The following is a 23591-nucleotide window of genomic DNA, read 5'->3' as shown; positions in this document are numbered from 1 at the left end:
AGGCTTGCCGGGGCTCTGGGCAACCTGATCTACTGGAGGATGTCCCTGATCTCCCTAGGGGCTCTGGGCAACCTGATCTACTGGAGGATGTCCCTGATCACCCTAGGGGCTCTGGGCAACCTGATCTACTGGAGGATGTCCCTGATCTCCCTAGGGGCTCTGGGCAACCTGATCTACTGGAGGATGTCCCTGCTCACCCTAGGGGCTCTGGGCAACCTGACCTACTGGAGGATGTCCCTGATCACCCTAGGGGCTCGGGGCAACCTGATCTACTGGAGGATGTCCCTGCTCACCCTAGGGGCTCTGGGCAACCTGATCTACTGGAGGATGTCCCTGCTCACCCTAGGGGCTCTGGGCAACCTGATCTACTGGAGGATGTCCCTGATCACCCTAGGGGCTCTGGGCAACCTGATCTACTGGAGGATGTCCCTGATCTCCCTAGGGGCTCTGGGCAACCTGATCTACTGGAGGATGTCCCTGCTCACCCTAGGGGCTCTGGGCAACCTGATCTACTGGAGGATGTCCCTGATCTCCCTAGGGGCTCGGAGCAACCTGATCTACTGGAGGATGTCCCTGATCTCCCTAGGGGCTCGGAGCAACCTGATCTACTGGAGGATGTCCCTGATCTCCCTAGGGGCTCTGGGCAACCTGATCTACTGGAGGATGTCCCTGATCACCCTAGGGGCTCTGGGCAACCTGACCTACTGGAGGATGTCCCTGATCTCCCTAGGGGCTCGGAGCAACCTGATCTACTGGAGGATGTCCCTGATCACCCTAGGGGCTCTGGGCAACCTGATCTACTGGAGGATGTCCCTGATCTCCCTAGGGGCTCTGGGCAACCTGATCTACTGGAGGATGTCCCTGATCTCCCTAGGGGCTCGGAGCAACCTGATCTACTGGAGGATGTCCCTGATCTCCCTAGGGGCTCGGAGCAACCTGACCTACTGGAGGATGTCCCTGATCACCCTAGGGGCTCGGGGCAACCTGATCTACTGGAGGATGTCCCTGATCTCCCTAGGGGCTCTGGGCAACCTGATCTACTGGAGGATGTCCCTGATCTCCCTAGGGGCTCGGAGCAACCTGGTCTACTGGAGGATGTCCCTGATCTCCCTAGGGGCTCGGAGCAACCTGATCTACTGGAGGATGTCCCTGATCACCCTAGGGGCTCTGGGCAACCTGATCTACTGGAGGATGTCCCTGATCTCCCTAGGGGCTCTGGGCAACCTGATCTACTGGAGGATGTCCCTGATCTCCCTAGGGGCTCGGAGCAACCTGATCTACTGGAGGATGTCCCTGATCTCCCTAGGGGCTCGGAGCAACCTGACCTACTGGAGGATGTCCCTGATCACCCTAGGGGCTCGGGGCAACCTGATCTACTGGAGGATGTCCCTGATCTCCCTAGGGGCTCTGGGCAACCTGATCTACTGGAGGATGTCCCTGATCTCCCTAGGGGCTCGGAGCAACCTGGTCTACTGGAGGATGTCCCTGATCTCCCTAGGGGCTCGGAGCAACCTGATCTACTGGAGGATGTCCCTGATCTCCCTAGGGGCTCTGGGCAACCTGATCTACTGGAGGATGTCCCTGCTCACCCTAGGGGCTCTGGGCAACCTGACCTACTGGAGGATGTCCCTGCTCACCCTAGGGGCTCTGGGCAACCTGATCTACTGGAGGATGTCCCTGATCACCTTAGGGGCTCGGAGCAACCTGATCTACTGGAGGATGTCCCTGATCTCCCTAGGGGCTCGGAGCAACCTGATCTACTGGAGGATGTCCCTGATCACCCTAGGGGCTCGGGGCAACCTGATCTACTGGAGGATGTCCCTGATCACCCTAGGGGCTCTGGGCAACTTGATCTACTGGAGGATGTCCCTGCTCACCCTAGGAGCTCTGGGCAACCTGATCTACTGGAGGATGTCCCTGATCACCTTAGGGGCTCGGGGCAACGTGATCTACTGGAGGATGTCCCTGCTCACCCTAGGGGCATTGAACTAGACAACCTTTGGAAGTTCCTTACAACCCCAACCACTCTATGATTCTATGATAGAAGATCTTAGAAGGACTTGAGAATTAAATTAGGTATTTTGGAATCAATCTATTGTAAGAGCAGAGATCACATGAGATTGCTCTACTATGTCATAAATTGAACTTCTCAATGTTTCCAGAAAGAATTCTATTCTAAAGTGGTTGCTTTCTTTCTCTATGTGAACAGTCAGATAGTATGGTATAACATTGTAGAGTAGCTGAACAGAGTAGCTGAGTATACATTCAACAATAATTTGGCAAAGATTGATCTTTTGAAAACAACCATAATAACAATTTATTTCTCCTGACTTCCCATAATTTCTTTACAATGAGAAATTGGTTTGGGGGCATACCACCACCAGAGGCTAAATAGGTATTTTACTGAATTATGATTTTATACTTCAGGAAAATAAAAAGAAAAATGTGAATGGCACCTGAAATCCTTCGGAGCAGAGAGATTCTACTTAATCATGTTTAGACTGGAAGTCAGAATTAATCTCAAAGTAAATGCCATTCTTTTCACCTTTCTGACATTTATTTGGCAAGATTATTATTGCCTACAATGACTGCTAAAATAACACACCTCATCTTATGGCAAAAGTATGCATAAATCTTGAAAACATTCACACTGAAAAAGGGTTGCTTTTACAAAAGGAACTATCTTCCTCTTTCAGTATCATAATGAACCAAGTCAATCTGCATCCCAAGCACTCAATAATTGCCTCCATAAGTTAAATCAATGCAAAAATAAGTAGCTTATATTACTCCATGAAAAGCATGTTACTTGATTCGATTCCACAAGCAATATCTAAATATTCTATGAGATATTGAGGCTTATCTAGTGCATCCTAATAACTGTCACACTGACTCTTACTGGCCACAGTCCCTTCTCTCAAGATACCTTTTTCCATAAAATAGCTGAAAAAACTGTCATTCACATGTCCAATGGTAATTACAAAGAAAGATCTAGACAAATGACAAATAAATCAACAGTTTTATGGGATCAGATGTTACTTACCACATCTCTAACAATGGGAAAAGATTTCTTTCTACGCAGGTCTGGCATGCTATCAATTCCATATAGCCCACGACCAGCACTGTAGGCGAAGAAAAGGCAAAGGAGAAAATAAAGACTTGGAACTTACAAGTTTGCATCCTTAAGAACTGCTTATCATATCTGTATTTACAGTTAAAATCCAAATTAGCAGCTATTTTCTACAGAAGGTAAGTGCTCTGATTCTTACAGAAAAAAAGAATGAGAGTGACCTTGGTGTGGCTAACATTTTTTCTCCGGGCACTCACACAAATTAAAGAGTAGCTGAAAGGTTGCTTAATACCTGCTAAAATGATTTAGCATGGATTTAGAAGTTGTAACAGTAGCTTTTCATCAAAAGGACTTGTAATTCTGGTAGCTTAGATGGAGGCCAACATTGTAATAAATTTCATACAAAGAGTAAAGTACCTAACTAAATCGATAATCGTATCTGCTCATATGAGTCCATGTGAATGTGGAAAACAGAACTTGTCACAATTTAAGATAATTCCCTTACGACCATCATTGTTTTCTCTTCCTGGTTAAGCTTTATCTTTATTCATATATTAAAACCTCCCATTAGCTCTCACATGCAACTTGAAAAAAAACAGCAAAGAACCACCTGAGCCCACTATAAAGAATAAAAGGCTGACATATCAGTAGGATTTAAAAGAGAACATTATGATCTGTAGCAATCTGCCTGATGCTTCAGAATAGGTAACACAGGTATTATCTTCCTGAATTTTTTTTCTACAGTGGATGTTGGAAGATTGTTATGTATTTTTTAGATCTTATTCAGAAATGCTTTGAGTATCAGAGAAGCTGAGATACCATATTTTTTCAAAACCCAACCCTTTCTCCTCCCTGTTCCTTCTGTTTGGTACAGTCTCAAACACTCTTTTTGGTCGCTTTTGCATTTCTATCTCTGCCTCTGTGTATAGTATATATGTCACAGCAAACAGTTAAGCATCTGAAAGCCCTTGGTTAATTTATACAGATTACAATTACTGGGTGAAAAGTGATCTAACTGAAACTAGGTCAGAATTTTTACTTTCTGAAGTGTCAGTATTTTGTCCCAAATACTCCTCTGCTGACCTAATTACAACCCCTTGCCACAGCAGAGTTGACAAATTCTGTGGTTATTTAAGCCAAGACTTTGGCTTAAACTCCTGTTATGTAGAGTTGTTGCAGTTCCACAGCTACAGCTAAATGCAAAAGGAATTGTGAATCAGAGACTTCAGCTGTCACTATTTAAGGTCTATCATATAGATATAAATGGAAATCAATGCTAGGTTATGCTAATATGCCAGACTGCAAGCAGTTTAGGGACAGACAAATTTCTGATACCTCCACTGCTAGTATCTTCAAGACAAATCCATGTAAGGCAATAGAACTCATAAATCAGAACCCAAATTATTTAGGAGAAATTAAATACATTAATAAACATTACAAATAAAAGGCACCAACTTCAGTGTAAGCAATCTCTGAATTACAAACTATTAGAAGTCTAGAGGAGTATCCTATGCTATGGATATTTTATCCACCTATGCTTACACTTTTCTGACAGTTTCTGGTTTTGGCCAGTGTCAGGAGTAGCAAGATGCTGGGCTAGATGGATGTCTTTGTCAAATTCAGTATCACTGAAGTTTGGTTGGTGTTTTTGACTAGTTTATTGTTGGGGTTGTTGTTTTCATTTTGTTTTTAAGGCAAAGCCTACAATAACTTTTCTCTCTCGCTTGGAATAAAATGGGGTTCTATTTAGTCCCATTACTCTTCTAGAGACTTTTGGGAGAAACGAACACAGCAATAGAGTGGCAGTATTTATTTCCACTCTTTACTTTCAACAGATTCAGAGCAGCAAATTTTATTTCTTGGGCTGTATTTGATAGGGGATTTGTAAAGCTCAGCATAAGTGAAGCTTAACTGAACTAGAATCAGAGGAGAGGAAAGATAAAAGAGCAAAACAGTATCTATATTGTTAGGGGTATTTGTTTGCCTTCTGTCTAGTAATTCTCACACTCTGAAGTTCTGGTGAAATTTTGTCAGTAACAGTTTCTGATCTGCAAAGAAATGGGGAAGCTCTCTCACACAAAATTCTGCTTCTAAGATATTGTGAGACAAGCAGAGTTACAACATAAAAGAGTTAGGAAATTAATAGAGCAAATCATGGCTGACAGACTACTTGGGCAGCTCTCCAAGTAGAATAAATTGCAAAAGGAATTTGAGAAGCTATCCTTAATGTCAAAGAGTACTTTTACATAATGGGACAAATTCCAAAGATGGGCTCAAAATGAACTTACAAAACCGCAAAGTGGAAATAACCATTTGGGGCAAAACCAATGGGCACTGAAATCTTTGTTTTGGATGCAAGAGGTAAGTTAGCATCAAGGGGACTGTTAACTGTTAAAGCTAATCGTAGAAATAATGAGTCAGAAAATACTGCTTTATACTCTGCTCCTGCAAATCGTGTTACCATGATGAAGCATTCATCACAACTGCCAAATATTAAAGCTCAAAAGTTAGCTGTTAGACATTTGGAGCTGTTAGTACAGAGAGAAATTCCACAGAGGGAACAACAACTGTTTCTCATATCTGTCATAAACAAAGACACTCTGAAAGTAATTTCTCATATAGATTTAAAAATATTAAATATAGTGTTCAGGATAATTTACACATTCATTCATTCAATCTGGTTGTTTAATACATCTGCAAAAATCTTAGTAAAGGTCTCCTAACACTTACACTGATGCTCACAAGATTCAATCTCCAAAACTGTTCAGTTAAACTCCTGAAAACTCCATGGAGTCTAGAAGCTTTCTCAACAAATTCAAACAGGATAAAGATTAGTTTTTCAAAACCCCATGCTCACTTCTCCCAACACCATCAGCTATTTTGATTATCTTTCCTCTGCCCTAGTAATTCAATATTCTTTTGCCTATGGTGCCAAAGTCAGCTGATGAAAATGCAATACTTTTTTTTTCCATCACACAATATTTTTTTTTTCCCCATAAATTGCACCCTTTTTCACATCAGTTAAAAAAAAATAAATCACATATCACTACCACACAAAGCAACAACTAGTTTCAGGTAGCTGGGAGGAGTAAAGCTGTAAGGAGAGTACATTTTATTTCCTAGTAGGAAAACTGAGCTCTAATTCAAGCATTGATACTCTTCAGTGAAATGCTGTTTGACAATGAATTTTTGCCCTTTCTCTTGCAAAGAAAACAACAGATATGTTTTACATTTGAAACATGACTCAGAATGCAGTGATGTTTGCATCCTTAGGTTGTGTACTGCTATTTTTTCTAAAAAGCAGAATTTTGTTGTAGTGTTAAATTGTTTCTTCCTGAGGGATGCTGAACCTCCCTAAGTCCTTTTCTTCAAAGTGGCACTGTGAAGGGTAAAGTCACAGATCACACTCTGAATAAAGTGAAGGGTAGAAATGGATTCAAAATAAGAGACTTTTTCTTAAGAGATTAGAGCAAAAAAAAAAAGTTCAAAATCTTTAGAAGCTGAGTAAGTTGAAAGTGTCTTTGAGTGTTCTATCTCATGATGTCTTCAAGTTATGAAGTTATTTATTGCTAACGGATAAGCACTTGCAAGAAGGTTCCTGAGTAGTATGTTGTTAATTGACATTTCACTTACGGATTGTAGTATGGGTAATACTCTGAATACAGAGAATAATTTCTTACTTTTGAGGATGGATTAAAGTTGTTTTAAGAGATGTGAGTTTCTGTTAAATTGCTATTTTCTGGAACAAAAGCTTCAAATAAACACAGCCATTATATACTCCCCACAATGTATATCAACATTTAGCTAAAGGACAAGGTCAACATTCTACTTTATTTTATGATCACCTATTGGTTCACAGACAAGTTCTGATTCTGCAACAGTTGAAAGCAATTTTGGAGCTCTAAGAGCCTGAAATTCAATTTTGATCCATATTGACAAAACTGGATTAAAGATATAAAAATAATATATGGGAAGAATATACTCTTTTTTCTAGGTTCTATAAACCCTGAGGTACATAGGAGATTATTTCTAAGATTTTGAAAAAAATATGATTAAACTGCAGTCTCTAAATACTCTCAATACTAACAATATGCAGCAAGAGTGTTAGATATTCTTCTTGTAAGAAACCCTTTAAACAGAATTCAGAATATTTTCTCATAATGTTCATGCTCTAAACTGTACTTTTCCATAGGAACTCAGTTTTAACGTTAAAGTAGTCCTTTAAAGATATATTTCATTATGAAAGGTGCTAAGTTTGAAATTACTTGTTACATCATCTTTAAGTAATAGAAGGTTGTGGTATTGTTTACCAGTGCAGTAAGGAACAGAAGACTACAAGATGTTTTCATATCAATGGCCTTACAGTGGATGAATAATTTCTGAGCTATTCACTGCATTTGATAAAAGATGTATTAACAGCCATGACTGACCCAGTAACGACTTGCTGTACAGCATAGAGACCACTTAGTCCAAAGAATATTTGTAGACAAAAGGACAAAATAATTCATAAAATAAATAGACTTGACATGTAAGAATCATTAAATATTCTATGTACTGCAAAGAATTTAAAAGAAAAAGTACAAATATTCTAATACTTTCTGCAACTGTTCAGCTTTGTTAAAATTACTTTCCTTATCTTCTGCCCACTAGAGCATTTTTCTCTATACTCAAATGTGAGGTCAGTGCACATAGGATGATGCCTGAAATATTCTATCTGCCTGTAATATGACAAGCTTGCTAAGACAGGAGAAAGAAATTTTCCCCTCCAGTTGATGAATTGTGCTCCGCAATTCTAGGGCTTGTACAGGGCAATTTTCCTTGACTCACTTTTGATATAGTACAGAATACAGTGATGTGTTAGGTTCACGAACAAATACTTAATCAGATAACCTGTCACTCCACAGAATCAATTTGCTTCACTTTATGTCTGCTAGCAACCAGACAGCAGAAAACTAATTATTTTAGAGTTTCATCAACTCAGGATTCACATACCAGGGAATTGATTTTTTTTCCCTTTATTTGTAGCTAAACTGGGAGCTGGCATCCAAAACTCCACAGGAAAAAGCATAAATGCATTTTTCAGCACAGGAACAATGCAGTTCTGTTGCAATTCTCCAGAGAGAATCGAATCTGCATTAGGCTGACTTTTGGTGTCACATGCATTTTAAGACAGTTTGGATCGTACTTGTGTGTGCTACAGTTAGAAAAAATTTCTACAAAGATTCCCCAGTATTTGGGCTGTTAGTAGGATGCTAAAGAAAGCACACATACAAATGGCTTTAAAGCATTACAGTAAGTAATTTCCACTTAGTCACAGCAGCAACACCACCCTATTTAGTCTGATCCTGCTAGCACTGATCAAGCCCACACTGTTCAAGTGAAATTATTCTTCCTCCTTTATTACAAACATAGGACTTGAAAGTTATAATCAAAACACTCAAAATGAACTCCTGATGAAAACAGTAATATCTTCAAATAGAACCTGATTTTTTTTTTTTCTTTTTTCTAGACTGACAGTTCAGTGCAGCAATTCAGATGCAACTCCCAACAGTAAAACATGCATTAATTTCTGTTGTGTAACTAGTAGGTAGTCTGTATGGTGAAAAACATGACAGCTAGTCTATATGTATGCCTACATGTATATACAGATATAGCTTTCATTTTTTTTTCAGATAGGAACTTGATCAACTGTATCTTCCTTTCAGACTATGTAAGCAGACAGCTCCTTTACTAAACTACACAAAACCCTATTTGGAAACTGTGATACTCTTTGCTGTATAGTTGATATATTGAACTGTCCAAAAACTTCCAAACTTCCCCCTCCCCACCTGGTTTAGTCCTAAGTTTTACAGGATAGAATTATAAATTTAGATTTATGGCATGCTACAAATTCACTAGTGGTCATGAGAATAATAAAGAGGTGAGGTTTCACTGTTTTGTTTTGTAAATCGCTCCATGATGAAATACATATTAGGTTACTGGGATACTTCATATTCTTGAAGTTTTTAAGATTTCAGGTCAGATGAGTCTGTCTGTCAGCATACTTAAATTTAGGTAGTTAAATATGATAAATAAAGTATGTAGGCAGCTTTAGTAACTTCTAAACCTGGTCTAACTTCTAACTGAGTTGGTCTGGCAAAGTGAATGTTGAGGGGAAACTTCAACCCACCACATTATCTCATGAAAATTCAGGTGAATTTTTTGAAGATTGAACTAGATGTTAAGGAAGGGAAAAAGAAATTTATTAATGCTGCATGTTATAATCATAAAATGTAGCCAGTGGCTTCTGTAAAATCATAAAAATGGAGCCATGTAAGTTAATGCTCAATAATTCCACGACAGTCACACTGTCTCAAGTCCCACAAATGCACGCCTGGGGAGAAATACATAGTTTCTGCTAGAGCAGAATACTGAAATTGGAGGTTTAATATTGTATATGAACGCTGGGAGAAAAGACCAGCACTATAGAAGTAATTATAGGATTAACAGCTTTTCTTGGTCATCAGTATATGAAAATACCACCACAGTAATACCTAGTACTTTCTCTGAAAATGAAAGTTGGATTAAAAATGTCTTAATATGAGCTAAAAATACTGTATTAAAAAGAAAGGAAAAAAGACTGAACCCTTCTGTAGAAGAGAATCTCTTATCCTGACCAATTCAAGAAGCTATCAGAACATTTTGAGGTAGAGGATGTTATTCTAAAGGACTATATGCACTTGATAGATTGTGTACTCGGATGAGTATGCATGTACATGTCATGAACATTTTGAAATTGTTTGTTAATCATATTTCTGTAGTAAAGATAGGAATTAATCACACATTAGGATATGCTGAAAGATGCTCAGATCCTGGTTGAGGAAGCAAAACAGATCTTGTGACTACAGCTTTGAGCCTCCCTCTGCCTTCTGATCATAAATCTGTTGAGTGCTTCATCCTCAGGTGCAAGCTAAAGCAGACCAATACATACTCCAAATTGTACTAATAGGCCTCTGGGGCCCATCTCAGCTCTTGATAAAAAAGAAAAATGTTTGCAAAGAAGTTCTGATCTCATTTTTTTCCCCTGCCATGCTTGTCACTTACAGAACGCTGATGCTATCCAGCTAAAATGACTTTATTCTCGCGTTGGGTGAGGTGGTCTCAAAGCACCACCTTTTCAAATATTTTTTCCTTTATTTTTTCCAATAGTTGGGGGAAAACCCAAACACCCATTCCCTGCCCCAAATAACAAGAGCAACAAAAAGCCCCCACAAATCCAAATAAACAAAAAGCAACCAAAGCCCCATGCTCCCACTCCCAGAGAAAAAAAAAACAAAGAAAAAACCCAGACACCCAACACCAAAACAATAGCCACCATACAAAAAGCCCCAAAACACTGAATTATTTCCTAAGGCACAAACTAAAAACAATAAATTGTTAAAACCCATGCATCAGCAAACAGTATTAAAACTACATTAGCTGATATTCTTGACTCTTACACCAGAGTAAATCAGTAATAAATTGTAAGAAGGATTAATCATCCACAGTATTGCAAAGACAGTCTAGAAAGAAAATCTGGTCTCGACATTATAGGAAAGAGAAAAAATTGCACACCCTTCTCAAGATTAGTGCTCCCTTAGCAGAACTAATACAATACCTTAAAATCAAGGAGGCATTTTGAAATCTCTGTACTGTCCTTGAAGTCTATGTAAATGGTCTCAGGGCTCCTTTTTACTCAGGAGCAGTTCGATCAGCAGTGAATAAAACTCATCGCATGTAAGAGATGCTCTTAATGCTAAGAAGAGCTACTTCTGACATGCAATGTCTATAAAATCACTATCTGTTCTGCTCTTTAACATAAAGCATGATCAAAACTGAGGTTCTTACTGAATTCCTTTTACTGCCACTGCAGAGTAACATACAGCAAGGAAAAAATAATCCACATTCAAGACTGACTGATGGTTTTCTCCTGGGAGAAAATAGGATGTCTTAATTAAGAATGCTGTTGATGTTACAGAAGAAAGAAAAGAACATGGCTTTTAAAGGAACAGTAAGAATGACAGAGTCAAGACAGATGACTACATAATATGAAGACATTTTATTATGACATTAGTGGTGTAATTTATGCTCAGTCAGTAATTCACACCTCCCTCTCTTTAAATAGCTCAATTTTTTACTCAATCTGTACTTCCCCAGAAATCTTTTCATTATGATTTCCAGCTAAAGTTCAGCTCAACAGAAACATCTGGGTTTTTTTTTTTTCCTCTGTGTTATCTGTACAATATTACTAATTATTCAATCACATGGATGGTTGCATTCAGAGGGTACTGGTCAATGGCTTGATGTCCAGGTGGATTTTGGTGGCAAGTGGTGTCTCTCAGGGGTCCTTATTGGGACCAGTACTGTCTAATATCTTCATCAATTTACATAAACAGTGAAATTGAGTATAAGTTTGCAGATGACACCAAGCTGCATGGTGCAGTTGTCACACCAGAGGGACAGAATGCCATCCAGAGCACTCAGCATCCACAAATTTGTTAGATTAGTAGGCTTCAATTCTATATTAGTATTCTTCAAAGCCCACTATCACTTGCCTCTCAATTATCAGAAGTTATTTTAACAGATCCGTTTATAAATGATAAGGGAAGAAACCACAAGGCAAGATGCTTCCAGTTGCCTTCATTATAAAAGTATACTCTTCTCTGTAAAAACCTAGTGAAATGATAATAAATCCTGTTTTCTGCATGAAAAATTCTTGTGTTCCTTATGGCTGTAGGCAAGTAGAATCCAACAAATTATCTGAAGCAGTTGCTTCACCTGCAGGACACTGAAGCTTGTATTGTTTAGTACTTAGTGTTCTGTATTTTGACATGAATGAACGTGTTCTTGAATTATCTTTAGAAGAAAAACTACACTTTTATCTTCTACCTTATGTAGACTCTGGAGTATCCTTAATTACTCTCCTTGTATTTCTGATGCAATTAAGCTTAGTTACAGGCAAATAATTCCCACCCCCTCCCAAAAAAAAGGTAAAAGCAAAAAATCCCCCCAGATCAACCAGCAAACCCAAATACCCACCCGCACCCCCCCCCCCCCCCCCCAGTAGTAAAACCTTAAATCAGTAGTAAAACCTTAAATCCATGTTTGTTTGGGTTTTTTTAAGGTAAAGACTATTTCTTTCCATAGCTGCATCACTGCTTTTATTTTTCAGAATTGTTCTTCAGTTATACTCTCATAAGGCTGTAAAGAATTCTCATTTTGACAGATTCCTGAAACTTTTATCAAAGTTTGGATTCATCTAGACCCAACAGTTGCCTCTCTGCATAATTTGACATAAGCAATGACTCTTCCTTTCTTTTTGAAATTAAAGAGAAATAGAGAGAAAAGCAGCTCTAGTAAGGGAGCAGATAGCAGTGGCCTTGCAGTGGTTTGAGCCATCAGGATTGTTTGAGGGGTGGGGTTCAAAGCAAGGGAATGAAAAAAAATAGCCTGCGTTTCTAAACTCTGCCATGCTAATAGCATGAAGGCTGGAATAAAGGTGCACAACACCGTGCACAATATCCACTAGAGATGTGGAAAGGTTGACCCACCAAACTCTCATGTCTCACAGCCAAATAAACAAATAATACACCTGCCTGGGAAGATACATTTCTGTTTTTTTTTGTGGAGAGTAGGACAATCCAGCAGAGACGCAGTAGGAAAAGAACTCAACCAATATGTCTGCGTGCTGAAAACACACACCTCAGCCTGATTCTAGCAGAACTGCATATGGAGTACTTTTTCTTGCATCTTTACTGAAACAGCCTTGACTTTGGGGACATGAAGTAGAAATTCAGTACATGAACAAACTTGCCCCTTCTAATAATATTTAAGAGGATGGTAAATATGCAAAGACTATTAGCCATCAGCTGGAAGTAAAAAATAATATACTGCTCTGGATTGTGAGATGAAATTTAGTGGAAAACAGGAGAATAGCTACATTACCAGAACTAACAAACTAGGCAATGCTGTATTGACAGTGATGTATTAGTCTCTGTGTACAGTCTTTGGAACATTAAACTTTACAGACATTGAAAAAATGCTTATGTAATTGACATTACACATTAAATTCTCTACTCCCCTGCCTCCAATAACTAAACCCAACAACATCCTGAGATACAAGATGATGAAGTTAAAGGCACACAAGTTATTCAGTGCAAGAAAAATCCCTATAACGCTGAGTATTTTGTGTGCTGCTGAAGATATTCTGCATAACAGTCATTATTTGAATTTGTCAGAGAGAACATGCTACTGAAGGAAAGAAGTAATCATCTACATGCAGTGCCATCTGTGTACCATTAGCTAATTTCAGAATAGATTAGGCCATGTGGTAAAATTATCAGTCTCTGACATCACTGCCATCAGGCAAGCAGTAAATTACCACAGAGCAAGTTTCTGGAAGAAGTAAAACAGTACTACTCTAGATTCATCTGACCTCCATGTACTTTTTAAAAATACTGGAAGGATGAATTCTACAGTGTCTCATCTTCAACAAAATGCAGAGGAAAAATAAAAAGATGAAGATAACATTGATACTGGCATGGCAAGAACAGGAAAGCTGGAGCTTTTGCCTTTTAACAGAGGCTTTTGTCTCACTTTATGCAGCCAATTGAAGATCACTGCAGGGAATGAAGAGCTACAATCTGTGCCATGGACTTGGGATGTGCTGGTGCATGAGGTGGGTTCACAGCACGATGTTATGATAGAGGGAGGGGTAAGGCAGCAAAAAAGGCAGTTGAGGTATTTCTATACAGATAAAGCAAGGTATTAAGTGTTTTGAGGGAAAGAATCTCCCCTCTCTTCAAACAGCAATATATTCTGGGGCAAGATGGAAAAGGACTCACAGCTAAGGCTGAAGCCAGCTGAGGGATCTTAGAATTTAGGATTAGTTTATGTATGCAGAAGTAGAGCAGAAAGCGTGATTAAAACAGAGCTACAACAGTCTTTGGGATGTCAAGGTTTTGCAGCTAAGTAAGTTAAATGAAAATTGCATCACTCTCTTCAACAGCATGGGAATTATATTAAGCAAATACCATTAGTACCTTTTACAGGAAAATAAACCCAAAGCATAGGAATCTAAGTGGGAAGACCTCATAGTGTCTAGAGTCTGCTACATAGCCTTTAAGAAATACAAATGAGAATATGGAAGATAAAGTAGACAATCTGATCTCAATATCTTGTCTTTGTAACAAAGCACAACTACAGCAAACAGTGCTTATATGGTGCAGCAGCAGTAGGAGGATAATATCCCTTTTAAATAATTAACTAATGTAACTGACATATTTTACCCAAGCCTTTCCTTTTTTCCTTTCCAAACAGAATAGTGAAAAAGTATCCAAAAAAGGAAGATTATATGTTCCTCAAAGGAAGGAATCCTTGTAACTGGATGTAAAACAACTCCATCTGGAGTAAACCAAACAAAATGTACATGTTTCTAACACATTCACTCTCAGCAAAACTACAGCAGAACTGCAACAAATCTACAGCTTCAACTGGCTTTAATTTTGTATGCAAAGAGCTAAAACATTTTGTCATTCAGCTGACCTGTGCAACTGAATTCTTGTATTAATTTCTGTAAAAAAGGAGGACTTAAAGTAAAAGGAGAAGATATACACAATGAAACTGAAACTTGCTATCTTTCTTTGAAACTAATTTAATTTCTTATAAGAAGAAAACTTCATAAAAATACAATTACACTGATTTGCACAGTAAATTACAAAATTCAGTCATATTGGTACTCACCCACTAAATGCCTGGACTGCAGAAAGTTTGGAAGTATCCAAGGAACTTCCACTTACTATCCGAGCCTTTAATAAAGACCAAAGAAAAATTACAGTTACTCAGTTGTTCTTCGTAAGTCATTGGACAGAATTTAACTGCATCAAACATGTAACACCTAATATGAAAATGTTTAGCAGGGTCAGCTCCAGGCCAAAGCTAGAGTAACTATTGCTTTGGAATACATTTTGGTAGCATTCAGGATTTGGTGAAATACACTGGAAGAACCCATGGGAAGGTAAGATACTGCTTCCCAAATATTGTTGTCCTTTAAGTCCTACAGTGTAGATGACAATTAGAGGCAAAAATCCAGATATCATGTTTGACAGTAGCAGACCCCTATGTTGGCAATTATGATAAGCACAACAGTGAGGGTTATCCTGTTTATAAATGCAACACATTTGCAATACACTCAAAGGAGAACAAAAGAGTGGAAAGTTGGGAAAAACATGCAGATTTAACAACTAAAATGAAGGAACCAAACAGGTCAAATAAGTCACAAACATACATCAACAAAATACATGATCCCTATAGAAAATACGTGATTTTAAACCTTTTCATCCACAGAACCGCTATCTGAAAGAGAATTGGGAAGAAGGGGAATATAGGTTAGACAAACAGTCTCTGAGAAAATGTCTCATGCTACAAAAAACTGACACTGAGCAGAATCCAAGTAATACCTGTGCTTAGCTGTATCATCGTGGCAAAAATACTGTCACTACATTTTGAACAAGCATAAAGATATTTTCTTTAGACAAGAACCACTGCCACTTATGCCAGACTGTGTGGAAGCCATGTAATTTAAACACTGTATCTCATCACTATGGGATTTCATTTTTTTAAATTTACTTTTAAATAATAATGAAGGCATTCAATATAGTTGCACTGTTTAAAAAAAAGGGGGAGGGGGGAAGCTCTGTTTTCAAGGAAAATGAAAGGAAGTCTTCTGAACTCAAACTGTTCTTTTCTATCCCAACAACAATTTCTATCCCAACAGAAATTATCTCCAAAATGACAGCAACATTATAAGTACATACATATATATACACTTACATATACACTTTGCTGATAGGAAAAAAATCTACCAATCTACCCTTATTTTATTGTCTTGTCCATTTAAAAATTTGTTCAGAACTGGCTTTATATACTATTCCACAGTACAGTGCATAGATGAAACTACATTGTTTTAATTGTCACCTTACTGATCTTTCCGCTTTTCCTCCTCACTACGGAGTACACATCCTACAGGCCTTATAAATCATTCGGGTATCTTTCAGATGCTTGGAGATCCCACATAACATACACCACAAAATTGTCATTTACACCTTATGTTCACTTTTAAGCAAGTTTATCTAAGAAAATAAACATGTTCACATGTTGTTCATATCAGATATCTGAAACATATATTGGCAAATGTGAAAGTGCACTCAATATAGCAGCAACGACCCAGGGAACTAAAAGGATCTGTTGTGTCACTCATTTTAGAGGCTACTGATGTGGTCTAAGAAAAGCACATGCACAAGAATGGGCAAAGTGGAAAATGGAGATAAATTGTTCTAAATGTGTTTTACCACTCAGAACTTATTTTGTATTATTCAAAAGGGTTAAAAAGGACTGAGTTACTAAGTATTAGATAATGTCAAAACACCAAACCTGAGACCACAGAAAATCCAGCTACACAACACCCTCTCTTTTACAAGACCACAAAATCTGACTACAGATCTCAGTTTTTCTTTTACAGCTATTGGGAACAATCCTTAAAGTGTATACATAAAATAACGAAATATAGTTTATATCCCCAAGGCACTTATGATTTATTAAATGAAAACTATTGCAAATAGTAAATACCACAATTTATTAAAAATTGAGTAAGCATATCTGTGCACCAAGAGCATCTGCTTGCTGTGAATTGACACTTTTCATAGTTCTCCTGCTGAATGGACATAGTAGCAATTGTTATTTCTGTGCCTTAGAAAAACCCATTGAAGTATTTCTTCTACTGGGACATGAACTATTCTGATATTGTCTTCAAAACTTCCCCTTCCCTTTAGAAATATTAGAATCTTACAATTTTCTTTTGCCTCAGAAATTATTTCTTGACTAAATTAAATGATGACATTTCAGTTGTCAAATTACTCTCATTTGTCTGGGTGGATTTACAAAAATTACTTTAGTCTTTACATTTTATTGTCTTTTTCTAAAAAAAGAAAATAAATAATTTGTCTGACATCAGATACACTGGACACTCTTTCTCCACAAGCATATATTGGACATCCATTTGATCCTACCTTCCCACTACAAAATTATTGCAGCATTTTCATAAACAGGGTAAGAGCAGAGGCAGGAGTAACTTTATGACTGCAAGCAGGTCTGGTCATGGAAATAAAATGGGATGTGCCCTTATGAGTGCTAAGCAAAATAAGAGGAATAGTTAAAACCAAAGTGCTTAGAGCAGCACCTGGACAAGCAAATGAGAAGAAAGGCAAGGAAGGATATATCAACAGGACCCTAAGTAGGAGATACTGAGTTGTCAAACTGCTATAAAAAAAAGGCAGTTGAAAAATGAAAAGGTGGTTGTGGACTGAGGGAAGCTTTATGTAGGACACCACTTGCAAGGTAAGAAGCTTCACCATCATGCAACCTGCACCTTCTATCTAGAATATCTGTCTCATATGTCAGTATTATTTATGTGGAATACAATTTTTTCAATACTTTGCAAGTACTTTGCTACCAGCTGCCTAAAGAATCACATGAAGTGCATGTTTGAGTTGTTTAGAAAGTTGTATATCTTAAAAAATTTAAAAAATGTTGAGATTTGTTTTCCACATTAAATGGAATTTTGTATTTCAGAGTATGAGAGATGGATATATAAAAGTTTCTTTACCTTTCTTGGATTTCAACCAGCTTCATCTAATTTTACTACACTTCCTTTACTGGAACCTAATTTTGCCTAAATTTAGGAAGGAGAGTGACAATCAAAAATTAAGAAGGGAAAAAAGGTATTATGCTTTTGGTTTAACTTGGTTTTCTTCATAGTTGCTACTTAAATGTAATTTTAAACACACCAGTCTAATGGCCTCTTTTCTCAACAGAAATTGTGTAAACCAGACAACTGATGCAAATTTCCCAAGCTGAGATTTTGAAAGCATCTCTTTTTTTTGCTGCTGCTTTTATTGTTGTTATAAGAAATGACTTCATCTTCAAAGACAAAATTAGTTGGAAAACTTCATTGTTTATTGCTTCCCCTGTGGAGGAAGTCTTCTCTGTGTGTATGAGAGCACCAAACAAGGAAATGTACAGTCACCAAGCAATTCACTTCAGTAGTCATTAGTCTACTAGAATAGACAGCAACATTCCTTGATGTAGATGAGAAATGAACTGTGATTATGTAAGAGACCATTGAATGTGTTTTCATATCAGGGACACAAGGCTAGAGATCTCACATTATACTGCTGAATGACAGTGATTTACTTGAAAAAGCTTATCTTCATTAAACTAATTTATGTCACCCACAGATTCTATTGTCAACAACTAACCTAAAACAATTAAGAATATACTAAGAACAGTGTAAACATCAGTCCACTGAAATCAATGAGATACATCCTATTTTAGCTTAATTAGTTTATTTCTCCTTGAATTTTTATCTTATGTGAAATTCACCCTATTACAAAATACCAGTATAGCCTTCATATTATGCATTTATGCTATATGCCATTTTAGATAACCAGAGTGTGTTTTACTAGGACTAGAGGAAAAGTCTATGGGGTGATATTGCTCCATAACTGTTGCTATTTAAGCTCAGTGCACTCCATATTATATACCTGTGTAGCGGAATGAAGAAGAGTAGGATGGACATCTAGCTATGTACTAAGGAAAAATTTATTTACAAATATGATATATATCTCTTTTTGAGACAGTCTGATAATTTCAAACTTCATTAGATATAATTAGGTAACTGGTAAAAGAGGAAAGAACTATTTTAACATAGCTAAAGATATTGTGGTGGTACAATGTTTCTTGTTGTTCATTAGTACAAAGAAAAAGGAGTAGCATATCATTAATTGCAGCAAGGAAAGCATGATGATCAGCTATCATATCAGTTCTCAAAAAAAAATATTAAAATCTCATTTTCTATGCAGAATTTTTAAGATTCAATGATAGAACAAAAAATTTGTAGGAAGGACAGGAAAATCTTAAGGAATCTATATCAAACCATATTTTACAGTCTCCATGTTTAGCAAAAAAAGTTCCCTCCAGGTCCATACCATTCTTCACTGCTTATCTCTGATCCTCCTCCTTCACTGTGAGTCCATAAGCCTCCCATAAACAGATATAAACTTTTAGGTAAACATGAAATTAAAAGGATTCATTACTTAAAATTAATCTTAAGGTTCCATTTATACAAAGTTCCAGATATTAAAGAGGCTGTATAACATTCAACATACCTGCTAGACCCTGGCATTTGTAGAAAATGATTCACAAGTATCCACTGAGGTAAGTTAGCCCTCAGATGAAGGGGGTAGAGTAAGAGAGGCTTACTTGGCATTTTTTCATCCACCTCAAATAAACTCCAAAGCTATTTTCTGTTTGAATAACAGCTAAAAGTTTTTGAGAAGGCTGATTAAAATTTCCATAAACTGTTTATTAATGCTGCATAGCTACTACTCTAAACTCATTCTGAAAACTAATAGATCTTATAACGATTAAACTTCACACTATTATCAACTGTTTTCAAGCTAACACATGGTCTGATTTACCCATTTTTAATAACAACATTGCCACCTGTAACCTACCACAAAAGACAGGAATTTATCATATAAGATAAATAGTTTCTATAGCCAAACTTTCTAGAAAAAAAGTCTTTCAAGGATGCTGAAGATATTCTTACAGCATGAAAGGTGAACTAGCAAGAAGATAAAGAAGTGAAGACAGATCTTTGCTTTTGTAACTTACGATACCATCAGAAACACAGCTGGACAATAGTCTCATCAGTCAGCAGAGACAATTACATCAAAGAGGGTCAGGAGAATATTCGACCCACCCCCTCCCCCAGTCCTAAGCGTCCTTCAAGTGCTGTGTCATTATTCCCATTGTGCATTTTTTTCTGAGCAGCAGAGCACCACCCTAGTACACTTCTCTTAATGATTACAAAAAAAGATTTCACCACCTCTCTGCCACAGAACAAGAACTGTAATAAGGTCATAAAATCTAAACTGTTAGGAAATCCTAGGATTAAAATGGTATAATGTATATTACCTTGATTTTCCACTCTTGTAAGTGTGCATAATTGTATAAAACTAAATTGGAAAAACCTTTAAAGTTCATCATTCCCACAAACTACCATTTGAATCTGTAATTCTGCAAAACAGTTGCAAGAACTTCAAACTGACTGATAATTATATCCTTCCTAGAATCAAAACCTTTAGACATAATACTTGCTGGAATTAGGTAACAATGCAGCTGTTCATGGAAATAACTTATAAAGTACTAATAGAAGTAGTTTGTAGTCCAAGATAGACAATTCCAATTAGTATGCAATGCTACGAAAAGGAAACAAAGGGTAAACACCAGGGTCAAATAAAACCAGCACTTTAATTGTGTGTCCAAATCAATGACACAAATTAAGACATCCTAAAATAACAAATGCTGTACCCAGAAGCTAATATTATCACTACAGAGCAGACTGTTACGGCGTGAGAGCCTAAAGGATGTTGTGTTGCTGAAGCATACTCTAGGAAGATACAGTATATAATGCTTGAAAGATAATATTAAAGCTGGCACACCATAAGAGATGAGTGATGCTTGTCTGACAAAGAGAAGGTCAAACTTGAATAAAGCTTGGTTGACAGGAGAAATAGAAGAATTGCTGCTAGCACTTTACTAGCAGTGATGTAGAAAAATCACTAGCGGATAGATTGGGAGCCAAAACAGGAGGTCAGCTTGGTTAAGATAAAAACTGCATTTGTGCCTTTGTAATAAACTGCTCTGCAAATCTGAAACAAGAGGACATGCTTTAAAAACATCTCTGGTGTTTGGAAATTGAGCTCCATTAGACTTCAAATAGCTCCTGTTTTCCTGCTGTCTTTTAGCAGCTCCTAGTTACTTCTACCAACTTACAAAACCTACCTCTAAATTAATAAAATATTGAATATTAAGAGAACTATTTGATTATGGAATGTGGTATGATACTAGTGCTTTGTAATTTGCCATGGTCTCAAAAAAAAACCCAACAAACACCCCTTCTGAAGACTGAACTTTCTTGACAGTCTCCAGCTTGTCAGAGTGACAGTACTGAGTAAAATAGACTGCATTGCAACCCTTGAACTCATCAAAATGGTAAAGCACACATTTATCCATAAAGGATAAAAAGGCATATTTTATCTCTTTTTATACAAATGATAATTGTAAATGGAACCAAGTAATGAATTAAAGACTGTGAAAGCAAACAAATAATTGATTATTGAAAGTCTTTCTATATCACACAGCCAACAACGCTGCAAAATATTTAACTTGGATCAGTATGTCATGGTCTACCTTACAAGCCAGAATCCCATTGTGTTTCTTCCCAAGAAATCCAAGCAAATAGCCACCTGATTTGACATCAGCTATGATCAAGAAGCCTCAGTGCTCAGAAGTCAAAAAGTTGTTTTGCTCCATCACATCTGAGATTCCAGTGTACATAAACAAGTCCAACTGGTTTCAGTATTCACCTCCACAGAAACTACTAGGCTATCTGTCAGCAGCTTGCTCTTTACTACTACTTGTTTAGTGAAAACAGAATAGTCTTTCCTGTGTTCAGCAGGATTATTCTTTTTCTAGTATTTTTTTTCCTATTTGAATTTATCTGTCAGTTAATCCTGTCTTTATTTTCAGGTTCACCAAAACTTCTGACTACGCAAGCTATCTTAAGAATACTCATCAAGAAGGGGCAAATCTCACAGCTGACAAAGTTCCATCAATTCCAACACTAATTTTGCATCAGCAGGAACTGGAGACATTTATGATATTTTCTCTTATTTAGAGTCCCAGGGAGACACAATTATGTAGGTGCTCTGCTGATCACCTGGAAAATGTGCATAAAGAAAACGTCTGGCAGCTGTCCCATGAAAGTAGTCAGAATTTCACTTTGGCAGCAAAATGGAGAATCAATTTCATTTCACATTTCATTGCAATATTCTATTCCCTGAATAGATCAGAGGAAGATTTGAGCATATTTATGAACTCATGTTTTCCAAGTAATTACATTTTTTAAATGCATGTCTAGATATTTCCTTCAGCTAGTTGCTTTAATGAGATTCCTTTTATCTTGAAGATAGGGAATGCAGGGGTATTTCTGTTTCTAAAATACAATGATCTAAAGAAAAGGCTTCAATGTTTTCCAACAAAAAATAGAAAGTCTTTCTTAACCTTGGTGATAGGATACTGATTTTTGTTCATTTCTTCAGTAGAACCAGTATAACAAAATCCTTAGAACTGACATTCACGCTCAGATTTTCTCTTAGCTCTAGCAAATTTACTGTAAGTCTGATTAAGCACAAAAAGAGTAGGCAAATTGCATATGTCTTAAAGGCTAAACCAGAATTCTACTATATGAATAGATATTCTTCCCTTACACAATCTGCACCAGCAGCCTACAAAGGAACTGTTTTCAATGGAAGAAAAACCTCATGAACGCAAGCACACTATTTTAATCAATCAACATAGTTACCTCAAGCAATTAAGAAATAAGATGATATATATGTACCTTTTGTTTCTCTTTCAACAAACAGTGATTTTTTCTTAAAACCTATTTCCCAATACAGCCCATGTAGATTGAGCATAGGAGAACTGTTGAACATTTAAAAGCAATTTATCTTCACAGACTTCTTATTTCCCCATTACAGTCACCACCAATCAATATGCAATTTTTGCGACCAAGGTAATGGATTTATTTATCCTGTTTCCACTTGAACAGATATAAAATGACTGATTAATTTATGGAACAATACTCTATCAATTGATTTTCAGCTGGGCCACAGCACTGAACTTTTCAAGTCCAAACCCATTATTTGTATTAACATAACAAGATATAATGCTATTAAGTATAGTTATTAGTAACTGCATCTATACAAGTGTATTAAAGACATATAATGGTGGCAAGACATAAAGGAAACAAAACCATAAGACAAGGTTAGATTAACTTCTGAAGCCTGTAGTCTAGGAAAATACAGCTGACTCAGGCAGTTCCAGCAAACAGATACTAAAAAAATGCCAAAAAAGCTTTGAAAAGAAGAAAATACACACTTGTTTAGGAAAAAACCAAACAGGCATAGCTTGCATGGAGAGAATTGGAAATATTCATTAGCATTTTTCTGATAGTGTTTCTTAATATGGAGTCAAATGATCACACTGCAAGGGGAAGGCAGCTAATAACTTACTGGTTCCTTTTGTTTTAAACCTTAGCATCACATTTCCTGTTTTAGGCATGTACAAAACACAGCTGTACTGATATTGGTCTTAAAGTTCTGTTCTTCAGTTAGATACCACTACACATAATAGTATCATAGTATCAGTCAGGGTTGGAAGGGACCACAAGGATCATCTAGTTCCAACCCCCCAGCCATCGGCAGGGACACCCCACACTAGATCAGGCTGGCCACAATCTTCCTAGAAAATAATAGAAATCCCACTTTCATCCACTGTTTAAGAGGCAACTGTCATCCATAGCCCCTGTAATCTTACTTACCAC

The 23591-nt window shown here is 37.4% G+C and overlaps 1 protein-coding gene across 1 annotated transcript in view; it reads right to left on the bottom strand.

Annotated features, from left to right (window-relative positions):
- Nucleotides 1–23591, bottom strand: part of UNC13C (unc-13 homolog C) — a 148314-nt gene that overhangs the window by 109621 nt on the left and 15102 nt on the right. Inside the window, exons 3-5 of the mRNA XM_068143868.1 lie at nt 15417–15439; nt 14828–14892; nt 3041–3119 (exon numbers count right to left, since the gene is read on the bottom strand). Coding sequence (XP_067999969.1) covers nt 3041–3119; nt 14828–14892; nt 15417–15439 — 167 coding nt within the window. The remainder of the gene's footprint in view (nt 1–3040; nt 3120–14827; nt 14893–15416; nt 15440–23591) is intronic.

The sequence above is a fragment of the Melanerpes formicivorus genome, unplaced genomic scaffold (genome assembly GCF_026170545.1).
Source record: "Melanerpes formicivorus ecotype bairdi unplaced genomic scaffold, bMelFor1.0.p_v2 SCAF_10, whole genome shotgun sequence".
Classification (NCBI taxonomy): domain Eukaryota; kingdom Metazoa; phylum Chordata; class Aves; order Piciformes; family Picidae; genus Melanerpes; species Melanerpes formicivorus.
This window is presented reverse-complemented; position numbering and strand designations above follow the sequence as displayed.